Source organism: Archocentrus centrarchus, chromosome 16, assembly GCF_007364275.1.
Source record: "Archocentrus centrarchus isolate MPI-CPG fArcCen1 chromosome 16, fArcCen1, whole genome shotgun sequence".
Classification (NCBI taxonomy): Eukaryota; Metazoa; Chordata; class Actinopteri; order Cichliformes; family Cichlidae; genus Archocentrus; species Archocentrus centrarchus.
In genome coordinates, this window is record NC_044361.1 from 19,434,861 (window position 1) to 19,455,888 (window position 21,028).

Genomic DNA, 21,028 nt, shown 5'->3' on the forward strand with positions numbered 1-21,028 from the left:
TTCATCCACGAGCTCATTAAAATTATAAATTTAATGCTAAAATAGAATTATTGTTGTTATCCATGAAATTTACTGTTTTACAATAAAGCAGAAAAAAATGTAAATCACATTATTAATTTTTGATTAAGCATTACAGATATTTACTTGCATTCCTGAACAGAAAATTTAGTTTAGGGGTTCAACGTTATGCTCGATTAATTAAGAGAAGTCCAGTGTACCGGCTCAAATTTGGGTACAAAAACGTGAATTCAGTCTTTTTTTAAAGAGGCTTTTAACAGATTTCTAAAAATATTAGTGTCCTGGTTTTTATGACAGATGGTCTAATAAATTTGTTACGATGGAGATTCTGTAAATGCAAATGTGGGCAGTGGATCGCTCAGAATCCAGCGCTAAAATAACTTACAAACAACATCAGATTAGAGGGAATCTATAGATAAGCACAATGTGGGAGTGAATCTGTGGAAGAAAAGCCAGAGAGTGAGCATCAGCTCTCTACATTTCGACTAATAATGTCCCAGCAAGCTGTGCGGAGCTGCCAGTGAGTCAGTGTGTGGGAGTAGCCCTCTCACCCAACTCCATGATTAACAATAGAGCAATGAGTACCAAACCCCTGCAGAGCCAAATCACTGGGTAAATGCTGGCAGCACTGCCTGCCAACTCTGAGAGATGGGGTAGCAAAAGTTGACGTGTCACTCTGGATGACTGACAGGAAGAGAATGCGGAGCTGCTGTGAAGCTGAAGCATCAGGGGGAAGCAAATGTTTGCGTCTCACTCATCTCCTGCCTGGTTTTGCACAAGACTCTGTTCCCATCTAGCTGCGAGGAAGATGACAATTTCTTCATCTTGTTTGTGTACAGTAAGTAAAGGAGAGTGCTTGCATTTGTACCCCACATGTGGCCATGTTTCCTTTGAGTGACTTTCCCTCCTAAGGTTTATTCATAATTCATGCAATGAGCCAAATATACAGTAAACAAACACTGAAATAAGTGTGAATAGAAAAGAACAAGCCCTACATTTGGAAAGAACTGCAGTGTTATACAGCTAAATGTGTCAGATCCTATCCTCGGGACTCTTTAGCGTGATAAATATTTTATTGGACTGCAACACTGGTTTCAGAGTCAAAGATTAGGACACAGGAGAATACAAGGAAAATGTCAACCATGCTTTAACCAGTATTCATAAAAAGGAACTTGTTGTTTAGAGTTACTTTTTTGTTTCCTTGTATGCAACACTTATTGACTTTTCAGTCCTTCTTTTCTTCCTCCACACTCTTTGCTGCCAAGTAAGGCAGGCTGGCTATGTGCCACATCATAAGGCATGTTCAGGTCTTGATGAGAGTCTTAATTATTTAATGACCACAGTGGGAGCATTCAGAAGTTGCCATCTGCTATGTCTGGAAGTAACAGGGTGTCTGACTGGGTGATATGCATACAGTATGGGTATGAAGCAATCTTACGGGCAAATGTTCACTTAATAGAACTTCTGGTGGTATCCTGTGTAACATGAAATCCCTGAGGTGTCCAACTCAACTTGAATAGAGAAAAAAAAGCAAAAAAAAAAAAAAAAACAGGGATAAAACAGAGAGCCCCATGAGAGTAAAATATCCTTCAAGCTTGTGTCGGGTATATAAGTCACTTGAAAGCAGTGTGGATCAGGTGTTAAATGTGCTATGAGCTGACAAGAGCCTTGTGTTCAGCAGTGGCGCTGTACAGGGAGTATGTAAGCGACAGGGAGAGACTTTGTCCAGGTATTAAGCTCATGAGCTTTAGTGAATACATTTTACACAGAGACTGTACAGCACTGTGCAAAAGTCTTGAGCCACCCATAGTTCCTTTATATATTGGTAGAGTTGAGCAAAAATTTCAAAATTGGATTGATCACTCCATCAGACCTGTTACCACTGATTTTCAGTCCAGTTCTTGTGTGATGTGGCATACCTCAGCCTTTTCTCCTTGTTTCCCTTCCTTAAGAATGGCTTCTTGACAGCGACACTTTTACTGAGACCATTTCTGATGAGCTTCAGTGAACATTTGATGGATCGACTGAAGGGCCAGATGCATCTCTCAGGTCCCGTGTCAGCTCTGTGCTGGATGTTTCCAATTTCTTAAGGACATGACTTTCAGATACTGTTCATCCGCTGTAGATAGTTTTTTGGTCTGTCACAACTCTTTTGGAATTACCTTGTTGGCACAAAAATACCATAATAATGTGTGTCTGTCATACTGTGTTATTTTTGGCATTTTTCATAGATTCAACTGAAGAAATGGGAACAAACTATGTGTTTTTGTAACACGCTACGAGTAACAAAGTGGCAGCACGGTGGCGTGGTGGTTCGTACTGTTGTCTCACAGCAAGAGGGTCCTGGGTTCAAATCCACCATCTGGCTGGGGCCTTTCTGTGTGGAGCTTGCATGTTCTCCCCATGTCTGCGTGGGCTCTCACTGGGTAATCCGTCTTCCTCCCACACTCCAGACATGCAGTTAGTAGTGTTAGGTTAACTGGTGAGTCTCTAAATTACACAGAAGTGTGAATGATTGTCTGTCTCTCTGCCTTAGCCCTGCGACGGGCCTTCAACTTGTCCAGGGTATGCCCTGCCTCTCGTCCCCCCATGACCTTGAATTGGATAAGTGGAAGAAGATGGATGGATGGAAATAATCCAGTGCCAGTAACTGTAATCTGGTGTACACACAAACATAGAAGGTGGCAGCACTGCAGCTCGACACTGATTGCCACCAACCGTAATATGAAGGAAGGAAGAAGAACTACAAAGCCAGACCACAGTGTGTGGCTACAGCTGCTGCACAAAATCAAGTTGAACTGGAAGACAGATAACACACTCTACCAGCGCCTGGAAAAATGTTGGCTTGTTATTGCTGGAGTTTTGGGGAAATTGCTGAGATATCAGCAGGAGTTTGTTTGGTCAACATAACTGTGTAGCGAAAACCTGACATTGTGACAGCCCCAGTGAGTTTATAAAACAGTATGATGATGCCTATATCCATCTTTTATATACTATTTATATACTGTTGTTTTACACAATGTTGTCAAGGGTTGGAAACGAACTTTTCCACCACTGACACAAAAAGTCCTGTGCAGCAGAGAGCCATTTGTTATAACAAAAAAACAAAAAAACAACCCTGAAGAGGAAGCTTTTTCATTAAGCTTTGAAATGCAGTTAAATGCAGAAAACCCCTTTATGTACTAAGTGGCCTCTTCCCATAAAGACAAAGAGAAGGAAAATGCAAAAGCCTTCACAGAGACTGAATTCGAGATTACACTGATTAACAAATAAATCTGCCTGTCAAAGCACTGCTAGAGGCAAAACGACAGGTGTGTTCTCAGGTGGAAGGGAGTGTTGGCATTTGGGTGTCACAGTGTCTTAATAGCACTGCCGTTGTCACAGTATGCCCCAGGAGAGCTTGTAGTACTAATACAAAAGGTCAATCAGCCATTACTCTTCCCCCCTCATCCATTTATGCTGCTTTAAAATCTACCCCCCCCCCCTCCAAAAAAAAAAAAAAAAAAAAAAATTGCTAAATGTCTCTTTCCTGCAGCATCTTCTGTAATTGCAATCCACTGTCAGGAGGAGCACTTACAGCAAGGATAGTTGAGCACCATGATGTCATCTATGGCAATGTAGCCTCGCCGCTCCCTGGAAACTGTTGCCTCAATCAGTACCTGCAAAAGTGAACATTAATAAATGATGAGCGGATTTCATTCATTACCAAAGCAGCTAAAGCATATACTTGTGATTAACCTAATGCTCTCAAAGCTGAAGAGTGAGAGCTGTAGAGGGCTGTGTGAATTCTCCTGCACTTGTTCCTTTACTGCGACAGACGTATTAATTACAAACAAACCCATCACTGCAAGTTTTACCTCAGTCCACAGGGCCAAGGGAAATAATTGATTTATCAGGAGGTATACATTGTTGTTGTGTCCCATTCTAAATGCAGGATCACCACAGTAGCTGATAATGCAACCTGCCACGAGACTCGAGGGGAGGACAAACCTCCGCAGCCTCCTATGGAACAATAAGCTGGATGAGCTGTGGACTCTCATGAAACCTAATCAATATCAAATCACCATGCCCAGTAACACTGAGAGAGTTATGAGACGCAGGGGTGAAGTTTGTTTTTGCAGCACCAAGGACAGTCTCCAATCCACATGTTTGATCAAAGGCCAGCTTTGAGTTATTGTTTCTCATAATCCTCTGACAAAATGATTACAGCATGGTTCCCATCACTGGGTTTTGATTTGTACTGAGTCTCTGATTCCTGTGTTTGGCAGTGTCACTGAAATATTATTGAAATACCATGTAAAAATGGAGCTTTGTGTTGTATACCAATTAAACCAGAGCTGGTTACTTGTTTCTATACAAGGTGCCAATATCATACATGAGTCCCGTGACTTGAGCTTTTGTTTTATGAACACTGAAGTGCATTCCTGATGGTAACGATAGTAGTTTGACTTAAAATAATCCTAAACATGCCCACGTGCACATGTCTCATAGAGTTCAACAGCAAATCCACCACAACAGAGAGTTTTTTTGCCTTTATTTTTTCTTCTCCAAGCTTCAGTTACATGACTGTAACTGAATGCTTCTCTGCCAATACCAAAATTATACTTTGCAAAACCTCAGCCTGAGAGTTGGTTATGTTTTTCTTTTTCTTTTTTTTTTTCAAAACTTTTTGATTCACACCAGAGGAACTATGACATCCACATCATCTTTGCCACCGCAATCCTCTTATGTTTGAACACCTAATTTAAGAGTCACAATTGCATCTTCAGGACCTCTGGCCCAAATTACAGCCTTCCACAGTCAGCAGGACAGAGATAGTCCACCTTCTTGAGCTTTGAAAGAAAGACGCCAGCCGGTGTGACAACAAACTCAGCCATGCATGACCCCTAAAGGCACCTTCACAGAGAGATGGTGATGGGATGTGAGGAGATTGGGGTCAGTTGGAAAAAAAAAAAAACTCAGACAGAATGCTATACAGGAAGCCAGGCATGCACAGAGGGGAGGCTTGAAGCTTGCAGAAGGAGAAGTGAAGTGGAGAGAAGAGGAGAGGTGAAAGGGAAAGCAGGAGGAAAGGTCCTGGCTGCTGGGTCTCCTGGACTTGGAGACTGACCCTGCTCTGTCCACAGCTGGCTGCTCTACTCACAGAGGAGCACTGAGGCTAATCTCCTTCTGTCAGAGTCAATTTTCCTGTTTGTTCCCACACTTTGCCAGAACCTGAGCTGGAAGATGGCACCACTCTTCAAAAGCAATATTAACATTTCCTGTTTTCATCATTTCTATTTTCCCCCTTCTTCAGGTTGTCAATTCTCTTAAAAGCAGCATCCTCCTCTTTTATTTGATTTTCACTCTCTTTCCATTTTTCACTGTCTGTCTTTATTCCTTTCATTTTTCTCTCATGTCTTCCTTCCTTAACTCCTTACAAGCCCCTACTTAACATAAAAAAACTATAACTGCTATAATGAAACCATAATATACTTCAGTATGTTGACCTCAATTAGCTGTGTAAACACACGTGGCCATGCCATTAGACTAACATCAAAATTAGCCAGAAACACTGATTAGGCTTAATGGTATACAAGGCAGAGGGAAAAATGTCTTGGAAGTCTAATTAAGGTGTTATTACTCTCTGCTGAGCTAAAGCACTGAGGAGATTGATTGCTGGTTAATCCTCGAACTTCTTAGCCATTAGGAAAGCGGCTTTTTAAGGGGGAGAGTGTCAGAGCATTTGTTTTAATAAACAACCTCTGCAGATTTTTATTGAAAGCCACTTTCCCAATGAAACTTTCCATGTGCCTATTCTTTATTATAATGAGCTGCTGCTTTACTTATACAGGATAAAAATGCAGGCATCATCTTCTAAAGATAAAAAAAAAAAAAAAATTAAAACGTGACACTGCAGTGATTTATGGCTGATATAAAATGCACATTATGAGAACATATTACATTACCCTGTAATATTGGCTTTTAGAAACAGTTATAATGGATAGAAATCTAGAGACAATTTATTTGGCCCTATAAACTACCCACTGCTTTTCTCCAGTCATGAGACACAATTAGACACACTGGGCTTTCACTCACCATTAGACACAGTCATGCATTTAATAAATAACTCCTCAAAAAATTCACTGACAAACGGTTGCATGCTGAAATAAATCTGATTGGGTAGGACATGCCAAAGGATAGCAGCCAGTGTCTGCAGATATGATTTCAATGTCAAGAATCTCAATTCGCTCTGTACAGTATTAAAAAAGAAAAAAAAATTATATAGCCATGGGCTCAGCTTGAGGACTCTCAGCAGGCTATTGCGAGGAAAATAGGAGATATTATCAGACAAAGGGGAGTCATGCCGATTCTCATTTACAAGTCTTTGATGTGTTTAACACATGCTATCTTTTTCCTTTTCAACTGGAATTGGTTTAATAAGTAAACGAGATGACATCATGGGAGACGGCATGAAAAACAGTCAAGTGAAAAAGAAAGTACACCCTCTTTCAATTCTAAAGTTTTAACTCTCGAGACATAATTTAAATAAATAAATAAATAGTAGCAGAAGTGTTGTCAGTTTGCTGGTCTGGAGCATTCAGCTGTGTGTTAACACAGGAGGAAAGCTTAGAGAAGCAGCTGTTGCTGCCCATCAATCTGGGAAGGGTTATAAGGGCATTTCCAAACAATCTGAAGTCCATCATTCACAAGATTATTCACAAGTGGAAAATATTCAAGACAGTAGCCAATCTTCCCAGGAGTGAACATCCCAGCAAATTCACCTCAAGGTCAGACTGTGCAATGCTCAGAGAAACTGCAAAAAAAAAAAAAAAAAAACGAAAAAACAAGAGCTACATCTCAGACTCTTAGCATGTTAAAGTTCATGGTAGTACAATAAGAAAAAGACTGAACAAGTACGGCTTGTTTTGAAGGACTGGCAGGAGAAAGCCTCTTCTCTCTAAGAAGATCATGGCAGCACGGCTTAGGTTTGCAAAGTTCCATCTGAACAAACCACAAGACTTCTGGAGCAATGTCCTTTAGACAGACCAGAACAAAGTGCAGCTCTTTGGCCATGTTAGTTAGTGCATATTAGCACAAACACCTCATACTGTCAAGCATTGTTGTGGAGGGCTGATTTGGGCTTGTGTTCAGACACAGGCCCTGGGCATCTTGCAGTCACTGAGTCGACCATGAACTCTTCTGTATACCAAAGTCTTGTAGAGTCAAATATGAGGCCATCTGTCTGACAGCTAAGCTGTGGCTGAAACTCAGTCACGCAACAGGACAATGATTCCAGGCACAGCAGCAAATCTACAACAGAACAGCTGAAAGTTCAGACCTCAACCTGACTGAAACGCTGTGATGGGACCCAAAGAGAGCTATGAATAAACGAGTGCCTGCAAACCTCAATGAACTGAAGCAACACTGTGAAGAAAGAGCCAAAATTCCTCCACAACGGTGTGAGAGACTGATAAACTCATACAGAAAATGAGTACTTCAATTTATTCCTGCTAAAGATGGTTCTACACGCTGCTGAATCAAAGGGAAGTCTTCACATGAACTGCTCAGAGTGCTGTAAAAACGTTCTGTAAAAACATTCTAAATTAAAAAAAGAGGTAAAACGCACAATAAACAAAACAACTCTATCTCAAAAGTTTCTACAGATATCACACATATATAGAGATAAATAAAACTATCATAAATTCTTTTGGGCACGACAATCATGTGGGAATGTTTGGCATGGTGTCATCCCTACAATGTACAATTAACATTTCATAGAAATCATAATATCCTTAAAGCTTTAAAACAGGTAAAAGAAAAGAAAGAAGTAAAATATGATGTCTGAAATATCAACACATGGGGAAACATGAGAAAAGCAAGTCTGACATTTTGAACAAGAAGAAGAAATGAGAAGAAAGAAGATGTTTGGCTGGGCGTGAGGGCACTGGGTGACTTCAGTGCAGAGGTGCGTGTCTCTGGCTCTAGTTAGCAGTCTTTGGGGGCTGGATAACATCTTTAATATTTGATAACAAGATTCTCCAGGTATTGCAAACACTCCTACAGATATGAGGCAGAGAGAAATATGGCAATGTACAGCAGATCACACACGCACACGACCTTTTCAATCGAGACATCTCAAGGTGATCTTACTCCTTTCCATTTTCCTTCCCGAAATCCATTGCACTCCAAATCCCAATTTCATAACTCCGATAGGAAGAAGAGATGTGGGTGTAACTCCTGTCACCCCTGACATTAACATAAAGGGCAACCTGATCAGAAAATAAAAAGTTAAATCACGATTTGTAGTGAAATAACTACCAACGTAGACATGTTTAGGAGGGAAAAAAAAAAAAAACGAAAGTCTTTCATTAGTGATAAAATCCTCAAACACGCGCGCTGCATACAATCAAGAAAATAATTTTTCAAATCACCAGGAAAGCGAACAAATAAGATTGGAGTGATTGTGGTTTTCAGCATATTAATCCCCTTAGTTTTGGTGATTATCAGAGAATTTGTCAGACTCCTCTTAATTACATTCCACAATGACATTTTCAAGACATAAACACAGACTGAGTGCGTGCCCTAAACAAGGTATTTCATTCCGCCCCAAAATAGGAAAGGCTCAAGTGTAAATCTCACATCTGTATCTGTGCAGTGTCAAAGGCTGACATTTGGTATGCCCGTGCTGTAGGCAAGGAACTGGGTCCTCCAATATGTCCTGAAATCTAATAAGGCAGAAGAACCTGCGGATTTAAAAACTGTCTCCAAAAGCGTGTGCGTTCTCCTGGGATTTATTTTAGTCACAGACAATGATAAGAAGGGCCTATTATCCACCACTGCTTCAAAAGAGTGCTTTTCCACTTTTAATGACAGTGTAAATCAGCCTGCCTATCACTTAAAATCCAAAGTGGAAGTATTACACATGCTATGAAGCTAATATAAACAAAGACCTTCACCATTTAAAGTCACAGAAAGCTGCTGCTGCTACAGAGATAAATAATTTTAAAGTGAATGCTGTGCCATTGCAAACTGCTGTTCTCCTTTTTTTTTTAATGCAAAACTATCTTTTCCCCACTGCTTTTTGTTGCTGCTTAACAATAGAGGATGGCTAGCACTATTAGATGCTATTAAAGAAAACATCCAGCTTTTACACCTCCCCACTTACCCTCCTCTCTGTTCTGTCTGTGTAACAGAGAGCAGTGACGTGTTGCAAGACAAGACCCTCTGTCATTCCACAGTGATGAGGTTTTTGACTGCTGAGGGATTAGCAATGTAAGCCGTGGCATATGTGACTTTGTGGGGGCAGTTTGTTTTGTTTCCTTTGTATTCAGAAGCAGTATGAGGTCAGCTGAGTTAAAGTGAAATGTGAGATGAAAGTAAAAGAAAAAAAAAAAAAGAGAGAGAGAAAGCTGCATTGCTTTAATTCCCTACAAGCTGAAATAGTTTCTCTAATGGTGCCAATAGCTAGTGATCAAATCCCAAATATCAGCAAATTTAATCCAATCAATCTGAACACCGTGTACCCCCACCCCTCTTCCCCAACTTCAGATGAAAGCCAGGCCATTAGCAGTTTAAGCTGTTCTATTAAAAGGCACTACTGTCAATTCTAATTTAAGTGTAAGGCCCATCTTCTTCTTCTCCTCTTGTACTGTTTGTCCTGTCTTCAGAGCCATCTACTCCTCCTCCTTATAAGCCCATTATAAACCTCCTTCTCCTATCTGGAGCCTCTCATTGGCAGCCGCAGCATAATTCTGACTCACCTATGAGCCATCACTGTTTACTGGGATGCTAACGAGACTGTGAGACGAGAAAGTACACAGCTCCTCTGAGAGAGAGAAAGGAGTAAACCAGTGTTGGTCAAAAAGCAAATTCAATGGTACATTTTACTATTTTATTTAGGACTTATCTGTGCTGATGTTATGATAGAGCGAAACAGTGATTAGTGAATCTGTTTTATAGCACAGAGATCGCAGCTCAGGTCTCGGTGTATCCGACAGCCGAGAAAAGCCTTTTATCCGAACTCTCTACCATTTCCAGCTCACTCACTGTTGAGCGTTCAGAATAAGAACAACCCCTACTTAATGTATTTAATAAGGGTATAGTGAAATCATAGATTCAAACTGAAAATGCCAAGAAAAGAAAAGAATCTGACAGTGCGGACCTCGTTATTTGTCACTGATGAGCAGTTTCACTGGCAGGCATCCATTGCTAGCCTGTTTATGGGGCCAAAGCTCAAGAGATTGTGTGACTGGATTTGGCACTGATTAGTGCAGCTTGCTGTCCTCGTGTACAGTTAGTGATTTGTAGCTACTGACTTGACATCCAGAAATATAGTTACAGATGGTAGCGTCACTAACTCAGTGGGTTTCTCTATAGTAGTTTGTTTCTCTTTGAGAAAAAGAAAATAATCCCCCTTCCCTTACACAGAAAAGTTTTTTCTTAGGTCAAAAAACTTTCCTGTGTAAATATTATAGAAGTAGCTCTCTAAAGTATGCTTGAAATAATATTATTTTCTACTATGAGTAAGGTGTCCCTGAGCGTAATTCTATTCTGTACAATATATACATCTGTTTGATCCTATTAACCTAACATTGTTTACCTTATTTTTCAGATCACATGATGCTGAGAGAAAAGCATCATCCTGCATCTAGCCCCAGGCTTGAACAATACTAAGGACTATTATTTACATAGTGAAGGTCACATCTTGCAGGGCTGAATAGAATTTAATTAAGTCAGCAGGATTGACAGTTCTTGATAAAATGCACACTACTCAACTTAATTGCTTTTTGACAGCTCCGCAGAGTTTGCAGAAAGAAGAAATTGGATTAATAGACGGATAACACTCACGCTCACCTGACTGTGCCATGTGCAGACCACAGCACTTCAGGCACACTCAGTGCATGCCAGTCACTGTCTGTGTGCTGTATGCACACAATGGCATGCCATGCAAATTGTTAGAGTCAACTTAAAGTACAGAAAAACAAGCCTAGCAGGGTGAAACCTCCACCAGGCATTCCCTTGTGAGATCTACTTAGGTGCTTTATGCAGTAGCATTGGATGCATCCACAAGGGAATCAGTGCTAATTAAGTTGCAAATGCAAGTAATTAACTTCACCTCGAGGCTAAAATGAGTAGTGATCAACGGAGCCTTACTGTGTAACATTTTTCAGCTCTACAAGATGTCGGTCAATGGGTCTGTATATATCTTCATCATAAAAATAACTCCTGTAGCAGCAGCACATGGCTGTTTTCATTAACACATCAGACATCCAAAATCAAAACAAGAGAACCTAATGAAGAATTTAAAGCATCACTTTCATCATCACATGTAAATAAGAAATCTCGAGGCAAGATTGTCTGCGTGCGTACCTGGTATTCATTAGGCCAGAAGGTGCTGACAGCAAGCTCGACCTGATGCCACTGTTTGCCATGAGTCCCCGATGTGTTCCACACAGGACTGCCAAGTGGACCGCCGTTGACTCTCACGTATGCCCGTAGGGCCCCGGGACTGTGGCCATCACGGCTATACAGGAAGTAGCTGAACTGGACACAGTGCGTGTCGTTTTCACTCAGTGTCTGCAGCAGCAGCTGAGCACGATGACCCACGGCATGCTGGGAGGAGTTCACCAGCATATAGGAGCCTGAAACACAGGACAGAATGCAACAGTCATTTGTTGTATGCAAATTTTGTGTGTCATTATAATAATTTATCATTTGAGAACATTGCTGACAATACATGTGTAACACATTTTAAGAGTCAGGGTCATTCACTGTGGAGTCAGTGTGATGTCAGCTGTTCTGTATTGCCTGGTTTAAGCCTGAAAACAATGTAATAGTTTATTTTAAATCATTGTGTCCCTGTGCACCGACTGTCTCACACGCGTCAGAAACAGACATCATTTACAAGTTGTGGCAGTGAAGCGTGCATTTTTAAAAAGTTAACAAGTCTCTAAAATGCCCGAGGTGTTTATTCATTTTAAATTGGAAAATGAAGTCAACCAAACAGACACTCGTGCTATCTTCTATGCCCGTGTTTCCTGAGGCTGTAATAACTTTTTGGACATTCATGTATTTTTCATTCATGTATTTTACAATTTGACTGGGTTGATGTCTTTAAAAACAACAGGCAATATTGGAAACCATGGTATGAGTTTATTTATATATGCTGAAAAAAAATTAATAATGCATAATGGGAAAATATACAATCTACGGTACTGTGCAAAAGTCTTGAGACACCCCTCATTTCTTTATATGTTGTGACAAAAATGGGAAATAGGTGAAACAATTTGTAGAAACTTATAGACACACATTTAAATGCAGAATATAATGCAATTCTAACAAGTGTGAAAGTCAGTATTGGTTTTGACCATCTTTACTCTTCAGGACAGTCTGAACTCTCATAGGCAGCTTTCTTGTATTTCTTTAAGTAGTCTTTGGGAATAATTCCTGAAGGACATTCAAGGGTTCAATAAAGGTCAGTAGATGACTGATACTGTTCCACTGTGTGTTTGTCTGATTACACTGTTTTGGCAGTGTGTTTCATTGTCACGCTGAAAGATGGTATTGCATGGTGGATCGAAATCCTACGGTACTTTCTTTGGATGTTGGCTGCCTTTTGTTCCATTCACTATCAAGATGATCCCACACTGCTTCACTAATGTTGAGTTCTGAGCTCTGGGGAGACCAAAGCTTGACTGATAGCGGTCCATTGCTTGTTTTTACTGCATTGGCAGTGTGTTTGGAATCACTGTCATGCTAATAAAATGAAGCTGTTGCCGATCAGATTGTACTGCATGGTGAATAAAAATCTGACTGTACTTTACCCTGTTCATAATTCCATCAATTTTGACAAGATCTCCAACACCACTGGCTGAAATGCAGCTCCAAACTATGACAAACTATGTTTTTACAGATGGCTGTAGACACTCACTGCTGTACCTCTCTCCAGACCTCCTTCATACATACTGATGATGATTTGAAGCAAAACTTTTGGATTCATCGCTCAATAAGACCTGTTGCCACTGATTTTCAGTGTAGTTCAGTGCAGTTTTTGTGTAATTTGGCATACCTCACTCAACCTTTTCTCCCCTGTTTCCTTGCATGTCTTCTGTCAGTCACCCTTTCACTGAAACCATTTCCGATGAGGTTTCAGTGATCAGTTAACACTCAGGTTTGCTGGATTTTTCCTATTTCTTGATGACATGACTTTCAGATACTGTTCATCTGCTGTAGATAGTTTTTAGGCCCGTGTTTTTGTGACAGGCTGCTAGTAACATAGTGCCTGAAGATACCATTTAACATTGGTTCATTGCTAAGCTTTCTGTTACAGTATATGTAGACACAATAGTGGTCGATTCCTTGAGCTTTTTTTATGTTTCAGTGAGTCATGGTCAGGAACATAGATTGAAAATGCGAATGACAAAAAAGCAGCCAATTTCCAAAGAAAACCTTTGAAAGACCTTCAGAAAGCCTGGAGAGCTAATGCTCAAGACCACTTGAAAAATGACAATAAAGTCTGGCTCCTTCGAAGTGAAATATAAAGAAATGAGGGGTGGCTCAAGACTTTTGCACAGTACTATACAAGTGTATAACAGGAGGAATTTGAAAAAAGAGAATAAATTAGTTACATCTGTGCTTATACTGTGAACATGTTCATAGAACAGACTTGTTCATCTAATTTAAGTGGTTGAGGTTTGCAAATGAATCACTGAGGCATTTTGGGGAAGCAGAGTCATGTGAACCAAGGCAAACATATCAGACAAGGAACAAATCTTTTTTTAACCACTTTCACAGGGTGAATCAGAAAGAAGAAAAATGAAAGTATTATCCAGCAAGTCACTGCTATGTGTGTAGGTGGTTGACAAAAGGAAAAAAAAAATTAAATGTGCGCTTTGAATGCAGAGACACATTCAGTTCTGGCTACGGCAGCAGTGAATACTGGAGACAGACGAGGGGACCGAGTGAGAAAAAAATGGCAAACTGAGTGAGAGAATGAGCTGATGGCCAGTTTCCCTCTTCCCTCTTCACCAAGGTGATGCCGAGGTATAAACGAGATTCACAAACCCCCCAAAGCCTCCTCTAATCAGGATAACATAACCCCATTGCCCTTTGCCTCGCATCTGTCCCGCCTTGAGTCTGTGCCCGCTAACGTGATTAGCACAACAATGTTTGGAGACCTTCCTGTGTACTCACATAATCAAGCCTGTTGTCTTTGTACTCCAAGGTCTTTCTGTTCTCAGTCAGAAATGAGCCTGAGAGAGCAGACAGTCACAGCCTTGGCGCCAGGTGTCCAGAAGACATTTATTCTCCACTCAGATGTAATAGCATGTGAACGGTGCATAGCCAGACAGAGGAAAAAATTCTTAACATCCCACTCAGTTTGCACCTCTGAAATAGGAAACTTTTCTCAGAAAATGCATTCTGTGCAAAATATAACCAAAGCACCATAACTACAGAAGTACTGCGAATTATGAATACAGAAGCCCCCCCCCCAAAGTGCCAAACAGGCACCTGATGGAGTGATCTGCTTCTTCACAAGCACAGCCCAGCCACTGACAAAACACTAATTAGCTCTTTGAGTACAAATAAGACAAAACGCCTAAATTTACAAGCTGATGTTCTACATAATGAGATTGAGATTCACAACCCTTAACCCCCAGCCATAAAAAAAACAACGTTAAATCGAGGAGCAGTATGGCTGGCCATTACGTGAAAGCTATACTCGCGGCCTTTGCTGTAAAAACCGCATTGCTCTGCAGCCCACTGTCAACACCTCCTGATTTGTGTCCTGTCCTGTGCGCGGCATCTCGGCACTCTCATTTCGCTTTGCTTAATTAGATCCTTCAGAATCCGTCTCCTCTCTCGCACCCTCCAGGCCCACGAGGGACTCATAAAATACCAGAAAAGGGCTGAGGTGCTGAGGCCATACTGTCCTCACTGTGCCTCTTGTTTTATATATAGGCATTATTAACACCTTTCTGTTGACTCTGCAATACTGACACGTGAGAACAGACAGAGCAGCCGCTCTGCTGCCCTTTAACCTGCTTTGAGATTCAAATTGAAGGTAGGCAAAGTCATAAATTCAATAAGGTTTTGCGCATGTGTGTGAAAGCAAATGATGGAGAAAAATGAAAGTCCATGAAGGAAACACTGTGACAAATTAAATGGAGGTACTGGAAACACTCTGTGCGGTAATCCTGATACACTGGGAGATAATCCACATTAGCTCACTTAGTATGGGCATTATGTATATTACTTGATTTGATTTGGCAAGTTTTCGAAGCTCTGCCTCTGTGGAAGCCGAAGTTTGCTCCTAATTAAATGTTTGTGTCTGAGGGCTGAAAATGCTAAGTAAAAAAAAACATTTAAGAAAAGGAAACATTAGGGGGAATTAATCAAATTTATTTCTACACAATGTTTCTTTTTTTTCTGTTAAGTAATCCATTTATTAAAAAGGCATTGATTTTATTTTCCTTTCTTATACACATTGTATATGTACAACAAATTTATCAGATTTATCTTTAGGGACTGAACACTTTAAAAAAAGTACGAAGGTCTCATTTAATTTGAGCAGACATAAGTCAGAAGACTTCGGCGTACTTGAGAAACAGTGTTGAACGGCATGAACTGAACACGAAGGACACAAAATGTTGAACTGAAGTGGGTTTTTGTGGATGATGGTATGAGGAAATGTGTTTTTGCAGCAGCACTCTCTGCACACTCGATCTGACCTTGTTTACCAAGTCTATATTATGGAGACACAACATCTCTGCAGGGCCCTGTGCAAGGACAGGCATGACAAAAGGTAGGGTAACACCTATTCAGTTGCCTCTCAATAACTGACACTTTGGGAAAAGTGTTGATTTTTTTTTTTTTTTTTAAAAAGCAAAAGAAAGAAGACCTCATCAGGGTCAAAGGGCCGCCTGCGAAATGGTCCAACTTCAAGTGCAGTGCAGAGATGGGATAGTTAATATTAACCTTAAGGCCAGTCAATTTAGGTTTACCCTGAGCTAGAGACACTGAACAACATCTTTAGAAGAAGCTGGAGAGATGAAGAAATTGTTATGAACTTAGCGAGTCATTTTTTGGAAAGTAAAGAAGAGGTCAGACTGAATTGTCACTGCCTTGCACACACAAAGTAATGACACCGTTCAGCCACTCAAAAAAAAATCCTTGGATTTATCTGAAAAGCACTCCTCAGCTAGAATTTGTCTGCCTTTATTATCATCATCAGCTCATTGATTGAACACCTGGACTCCAGCCTTCAGCGTGTCATAAGCACCTAAATCCTCAAGTCTAACTGGAGGGTTCTGACCCCTCTATTTGTTCTCTAACCTCAATTCATTTTAGCTTCAGTACCACCTGCATTTGTAATGTATTCAAACATCCAAATATATATTTCAGGTCTATAAAGCAACATTTGAAAACTGTATAGTTCTGATGATAAAATAGTTGTTTGTTGTATCACCACAAATGAATTCTTGCTCAATTCTCATGGTTACATTAATTTTTTAGCATTTTATTTTGTTATTTTAGTTGTTATGTTTCTATGGTCTCTGGTCATCACATCACTGTGAATTCCTTGCAATGTGGAGCCAGCTTAATCTTCCTAATTTAAAAAAATTTAAAACAGTGCAGTCTTTCTTAATATCATGCTTCCTGCTGAGCAGAGATGTGCCGGCAGAGGAGAGACCTAGAACCAGGTAGAAGTGTAGAACATTACTGAGCGCTGAGTGTATGCTGACCCCAGCCCAGCAGCCAGAGCCTGATCTTCAACAGGTAACAGAGGCAGTGATGAGCAGTCAGGCTTATAGCCTTGTATCTTCCATTTCTATCTGTGTATGTTCCTACTGTGGCTCTCACTTTGAAGTCTCTTTGGGCTGGTTTTTAACTTTGCATTTTGTTCTCGGTTTTGTGTTCATACAAAAACACTAAAAGAACGATGGTAAGTGTGTTCTCATTAGGATAGGGATTTGTGTCAGTGTGTGGGACTGTAGCCTCAGGTTTATATTTTAACAAAAACTTCTGTGACGATGCGTTTCAGGTCATTTCAGGGAGTAACGCAAAAGTAATGTAAGGAGTAACAAGTTACTTTCTTGGACAAGTAATTACATAACGTACCATATTACTTTTAAGGAAAGTAACGAGTAACGAGTAATGTGTAATACACAACACTGTTGCTGAGGCAAATGTTGCTGCACACAGTTTCTTCTTTTCTGCCTCATGAGAAAGTAACCATCTTCCTTTAAGGAGTGTAATGAATTCTGACCTGTTTCTGGTGAACTGCCCTTTGGGAGAATTAAGGAGCAAAACAACAAATCAATTACTGACTAATTATCCTGCACAAGTTGAAAATAACTAGAGAAACCCAGTTCTTTAGTTGTGCTCCTAGGCTCTCTTTAATTTTGAGTTTAACAACCTCATGGAGCAATCAATAAACACACACAAAAAAAAGGAAAAATCTGATAGGGTTCAGATCTTAGCATTGTCTGACTTTGGTGTCAGTGTGAGCCTTATGCAGTGTTGAGAATAATGCGAGCTACTTTATTTTTGGCAGTAATGGATACTGAACAAACAATGAGTTATTGCTCATCATATTGGCCTTGCATATCCATCTGGATGCAGGCTGTGAGTCACTCTTGACAGAATTCAGCATGTCAGCATGTGATATCCTACACTGCTCTTTCTTTTAGCAGCGAGCAGATCATCACCTTAAACATGCGGTACCAATCACAGGCACCAGCGTCAAAAACACAGCACGAGCAACTGAACTGCAAATACAATGAAAAAGACAAACTACAGCTCAGTATGACAGACTGCGCAGAGCTTCTCCAACACACCCCTTCAAAGTGCTACAACAAAAGTGACGTCTAATCTGTAGACACAAAGAGGTGGCAGTTTGTGACACAAAGAGGTAGTGGGACAGAGAGTACTTCCCCACTGTGGGGCACACTCAAGCAGGTTTTACCCACACGACTCACACTCAGATATTGTACCTAGGTTATGCATGGGATATTTTATTGAGAGAACTGAAATATACATTTAAATGTGACGTAAATGTTATTTTCTTCAGATTGTAATTGGCTTACATGGCGTAATTGGTAAATAAATATCTAGTAACTACAGCTAACACTGATTCTAATACTAATTCAGAGTGTTTTGCACAACAGTGTTAATTTTGTATGTCTCCAAAATTATTTTAAGATAGTAATCCAAGACAGTTGGTGGATAAATAAAGAAGTTCTCATGATCCACTCCATCTTTTAAAAAAATGTAAAAGTAATAAAAGTCACCTACTTGGAACCACTGATTCTTCACAGCTATGTATGGTCCAATGTCGTGTATGGTGCAGACAATCTCCAACACACTGGCTAGAAGACACAGGTTTGGAACTATGGATGTACTGCAGGATGATGAAAATATCATGGAAAGCGAAGAAGACAAAGAAGTCCTGGAAATGATCAAAATGAGGGAACACCTCGTAAAGATCACTGAAGTTAAGAAGCTAAAGTATTTCAGCCACACCATGCATTTAACCCACTCCAAAGAACACTGATGGAGGGAAAAGTCTCTACCCAGAGGAAGACTGAGGACAGTCTGAAGTGGTAACAGCAAAATGTGGACAGGAATGACTTACTCTGAGGAAGCCCATGCAGCTCAAGACAGAAGCAGATGGAGAACCATTGCATCCAACCCTCATTAAGAGGATGGAACCTCGTGAAGTGGTGAAGGTGAAGAATTAGAACTTCCAGGCCGTCAAGTGCTGGTGTAGAAAAGTCAGTGAACAAGTGTGGGAAGTTCAATGGGTCTAGTTTGAACAGTCTGCGTCTAGTGAACATCCTAGGTCACACTGTTCACAAGTTACGTTTACACGTCCCTGACCTTGACCTTCAGGTCAAAGTCACCAAGATTCGAAGGTGTCTGAGATTTTGAATACATGCATCTATGGTGTGAATTTGAACATCCTAGGTGTGATTGTTCTGGAGTTATGGCTCCAAAGGGAAGTCAATCTCCATTGACTCTCAGGTTAAAATGGCCACTTTACAGCATTAAAAAGCAGGACAAAATACAGTTTGAGCCTCTATGGATAGTCCCCCCTTCCTAACAACTCTGAGAGGGACTACTTTTTTCTTTTATAACTCTTCCACCTGAATATTTGGTGTAGGGGTGTGCCTGCACTGATTGCCAATCAGTGTCTGGTAGGCCTTCTTTCTTTGAGTCATTGGACGGGACTTCTTCAATTGTGCGTGAGTGTATGTGTGTGTGTGTGTGTGTGTGTGCGTGCGTGCGTGCAATACGTGCATGCACTCTTTTAGCCTTTTGAAGTATTTTTAATAGCTTATCTGATTAATATTATGTCTTACTGCATGCAGACTGTCCACAAGTCTGTGCCTCAGTTTTGAAATTCTAGTATTTTATTAATCCTTCAATTATTAAAGCACTATTTAGCCGATATGTGTGTCTCTCTCTTCTGGCTTCAAAAAACAACATGGCGGCGTCGGTGGCAGCGGCCAAAACACTTACACTGAAGCTTCAAAATGTGGAGTCCAAAACCAATGGGTGACTTCACAGTGGCTCCGTCCATCTTTCATACTCTCTATTACTGTGATACATCGTGCAGATCTGAGAGACACATCTGAGAACAGATAAAACCTGCAGAGCTGAGACTTAATTTTGAAGATTTTTATTTTTATTCTTTTGGATCTTACTGGTATAGAAAAGAAATCAATGTAGAGAGAGATCTTAAATTGAGGATGAAGGCCATTTCAGTTGAATTTAAGAAGTATGGAGAAATGGCCAAAATCTTATTCCGACAGTAAATTGAGCCCAATTTTCCAGAAGAGTCTGGGCAAAGAGGATATTTTTTATTTCTCTTTCATCTAGGTTGGCCCTGAGGTTTTGCTCGGGCAAAAAAAAAAAAACTATACTGCCATCAAATTGATTTACTACATATATACAAACAGATTCCAGACACTGTTTGATTTAATTTTTGCTTGATTTAATCTTCACCTTTGATGCACTTCATCACGGTCTGACTATCCGATGACACCGAGACCCATCACTATGGTAGCAGAAGATCTTCAGTGGTTTTTCCACATCTGCCTCTTTCACCTGAGCAGTTCCATGCTGGTTATGGGAGTTTTGCCACAGGGTCACTACAGCACAATATTTCAGAGATCAGTGTCTTTGTACCAGAACTTGCCAATTTATTATCAAATGTAAGGCCCTGTGATGCCCATCACCTGCATTTAACATGTATTTACAAGTCTTACTCTTTTTCATGCTACAATTTTTATTATTAAAAGGTAAATATGAGAAAATAGATCAAGTTATTCAGATCACACTGTAGTGTTTAATGCTACAATGCGTGCTCCCACCCACACATACAGTAGATACGCAGCAGCACCTTCCATGAATTATAGTCTAAAGTGCCATAAAATCTGATAAAATTGCATCTATCCATTGGTGTTCTTCCCAAGGGCAAAAGAACATTCATAACAAAATTAGGACTGATCTGCTACATCATAATTCATGCGGACCACTGCTGGACAACAACCTGGTCACGTGACACTATCTGCGACAAGCCACAACAGGCACAGAACACAAAGGGGGCGATGAACTGAGGACGGGGTTTGGACTGTGCACTGCAGCACCAATACTTTAGGTGGGGGTCACAAAATAAACAAAGCATAAAAAGGGTGAAGAAGAAATCGAGCTGTTAAGAATGAAAATTGTCAGAGGAAAATGGGGGAAATAACATGAAAGCACAACAACAGGATAAAGTATATTCTTTCTTTTTTTTAATCTCCCCACCCCACAAATGCACCAATCATGCCTCAGCAAAGCTTTTTTCCTCTAAAATCCAAGGCCAAAGTCCAAGTAATCTCAAATACACAAGAAACTAAAAGGACTTAAGGTCTGTCATTAATGGGATCAATTGCTGTGTTAGGGTTTAAGAAATGTCCTTGATGCTGCTTGCTGTGCCATTACTGTTAGTCTGAGCCCTGGTCACCTCTTTGCACATCAG

The 21,028-nt window shown here is 40.4% G+C and overlaps 1 protein-coding gene across 2 annotated transcripts in view; it reads right to left on the minus strand.

Moving 5' to 3' along the window:
• Nucleotides 1–21,028, minus strand: part of ptprub (protein tyrosine phosphatase receptor type Ub) — a 191,727-nt gene that overhangs the window by 81,927 nt on the left and 88,772 nt on the right. For both annotated transcript variants that reach the window (XM_030749001.1, XM_030749002.1), the window contains exons 3-4: nt 11,371–11,642; nt 3,596–3,677 (exon numbers count right to left, since the gene is read on the minus strand). In XM_030749001.1, the coding sequence (XP_030604861.1) occupies nt 3,596–3,677; nt 11,371–11,642 (354 nt within the window). The remainder of the gene's footprint in view (nt 1–3,595; nt 3,678–11,370; nt 11,643–21,028) is intronic.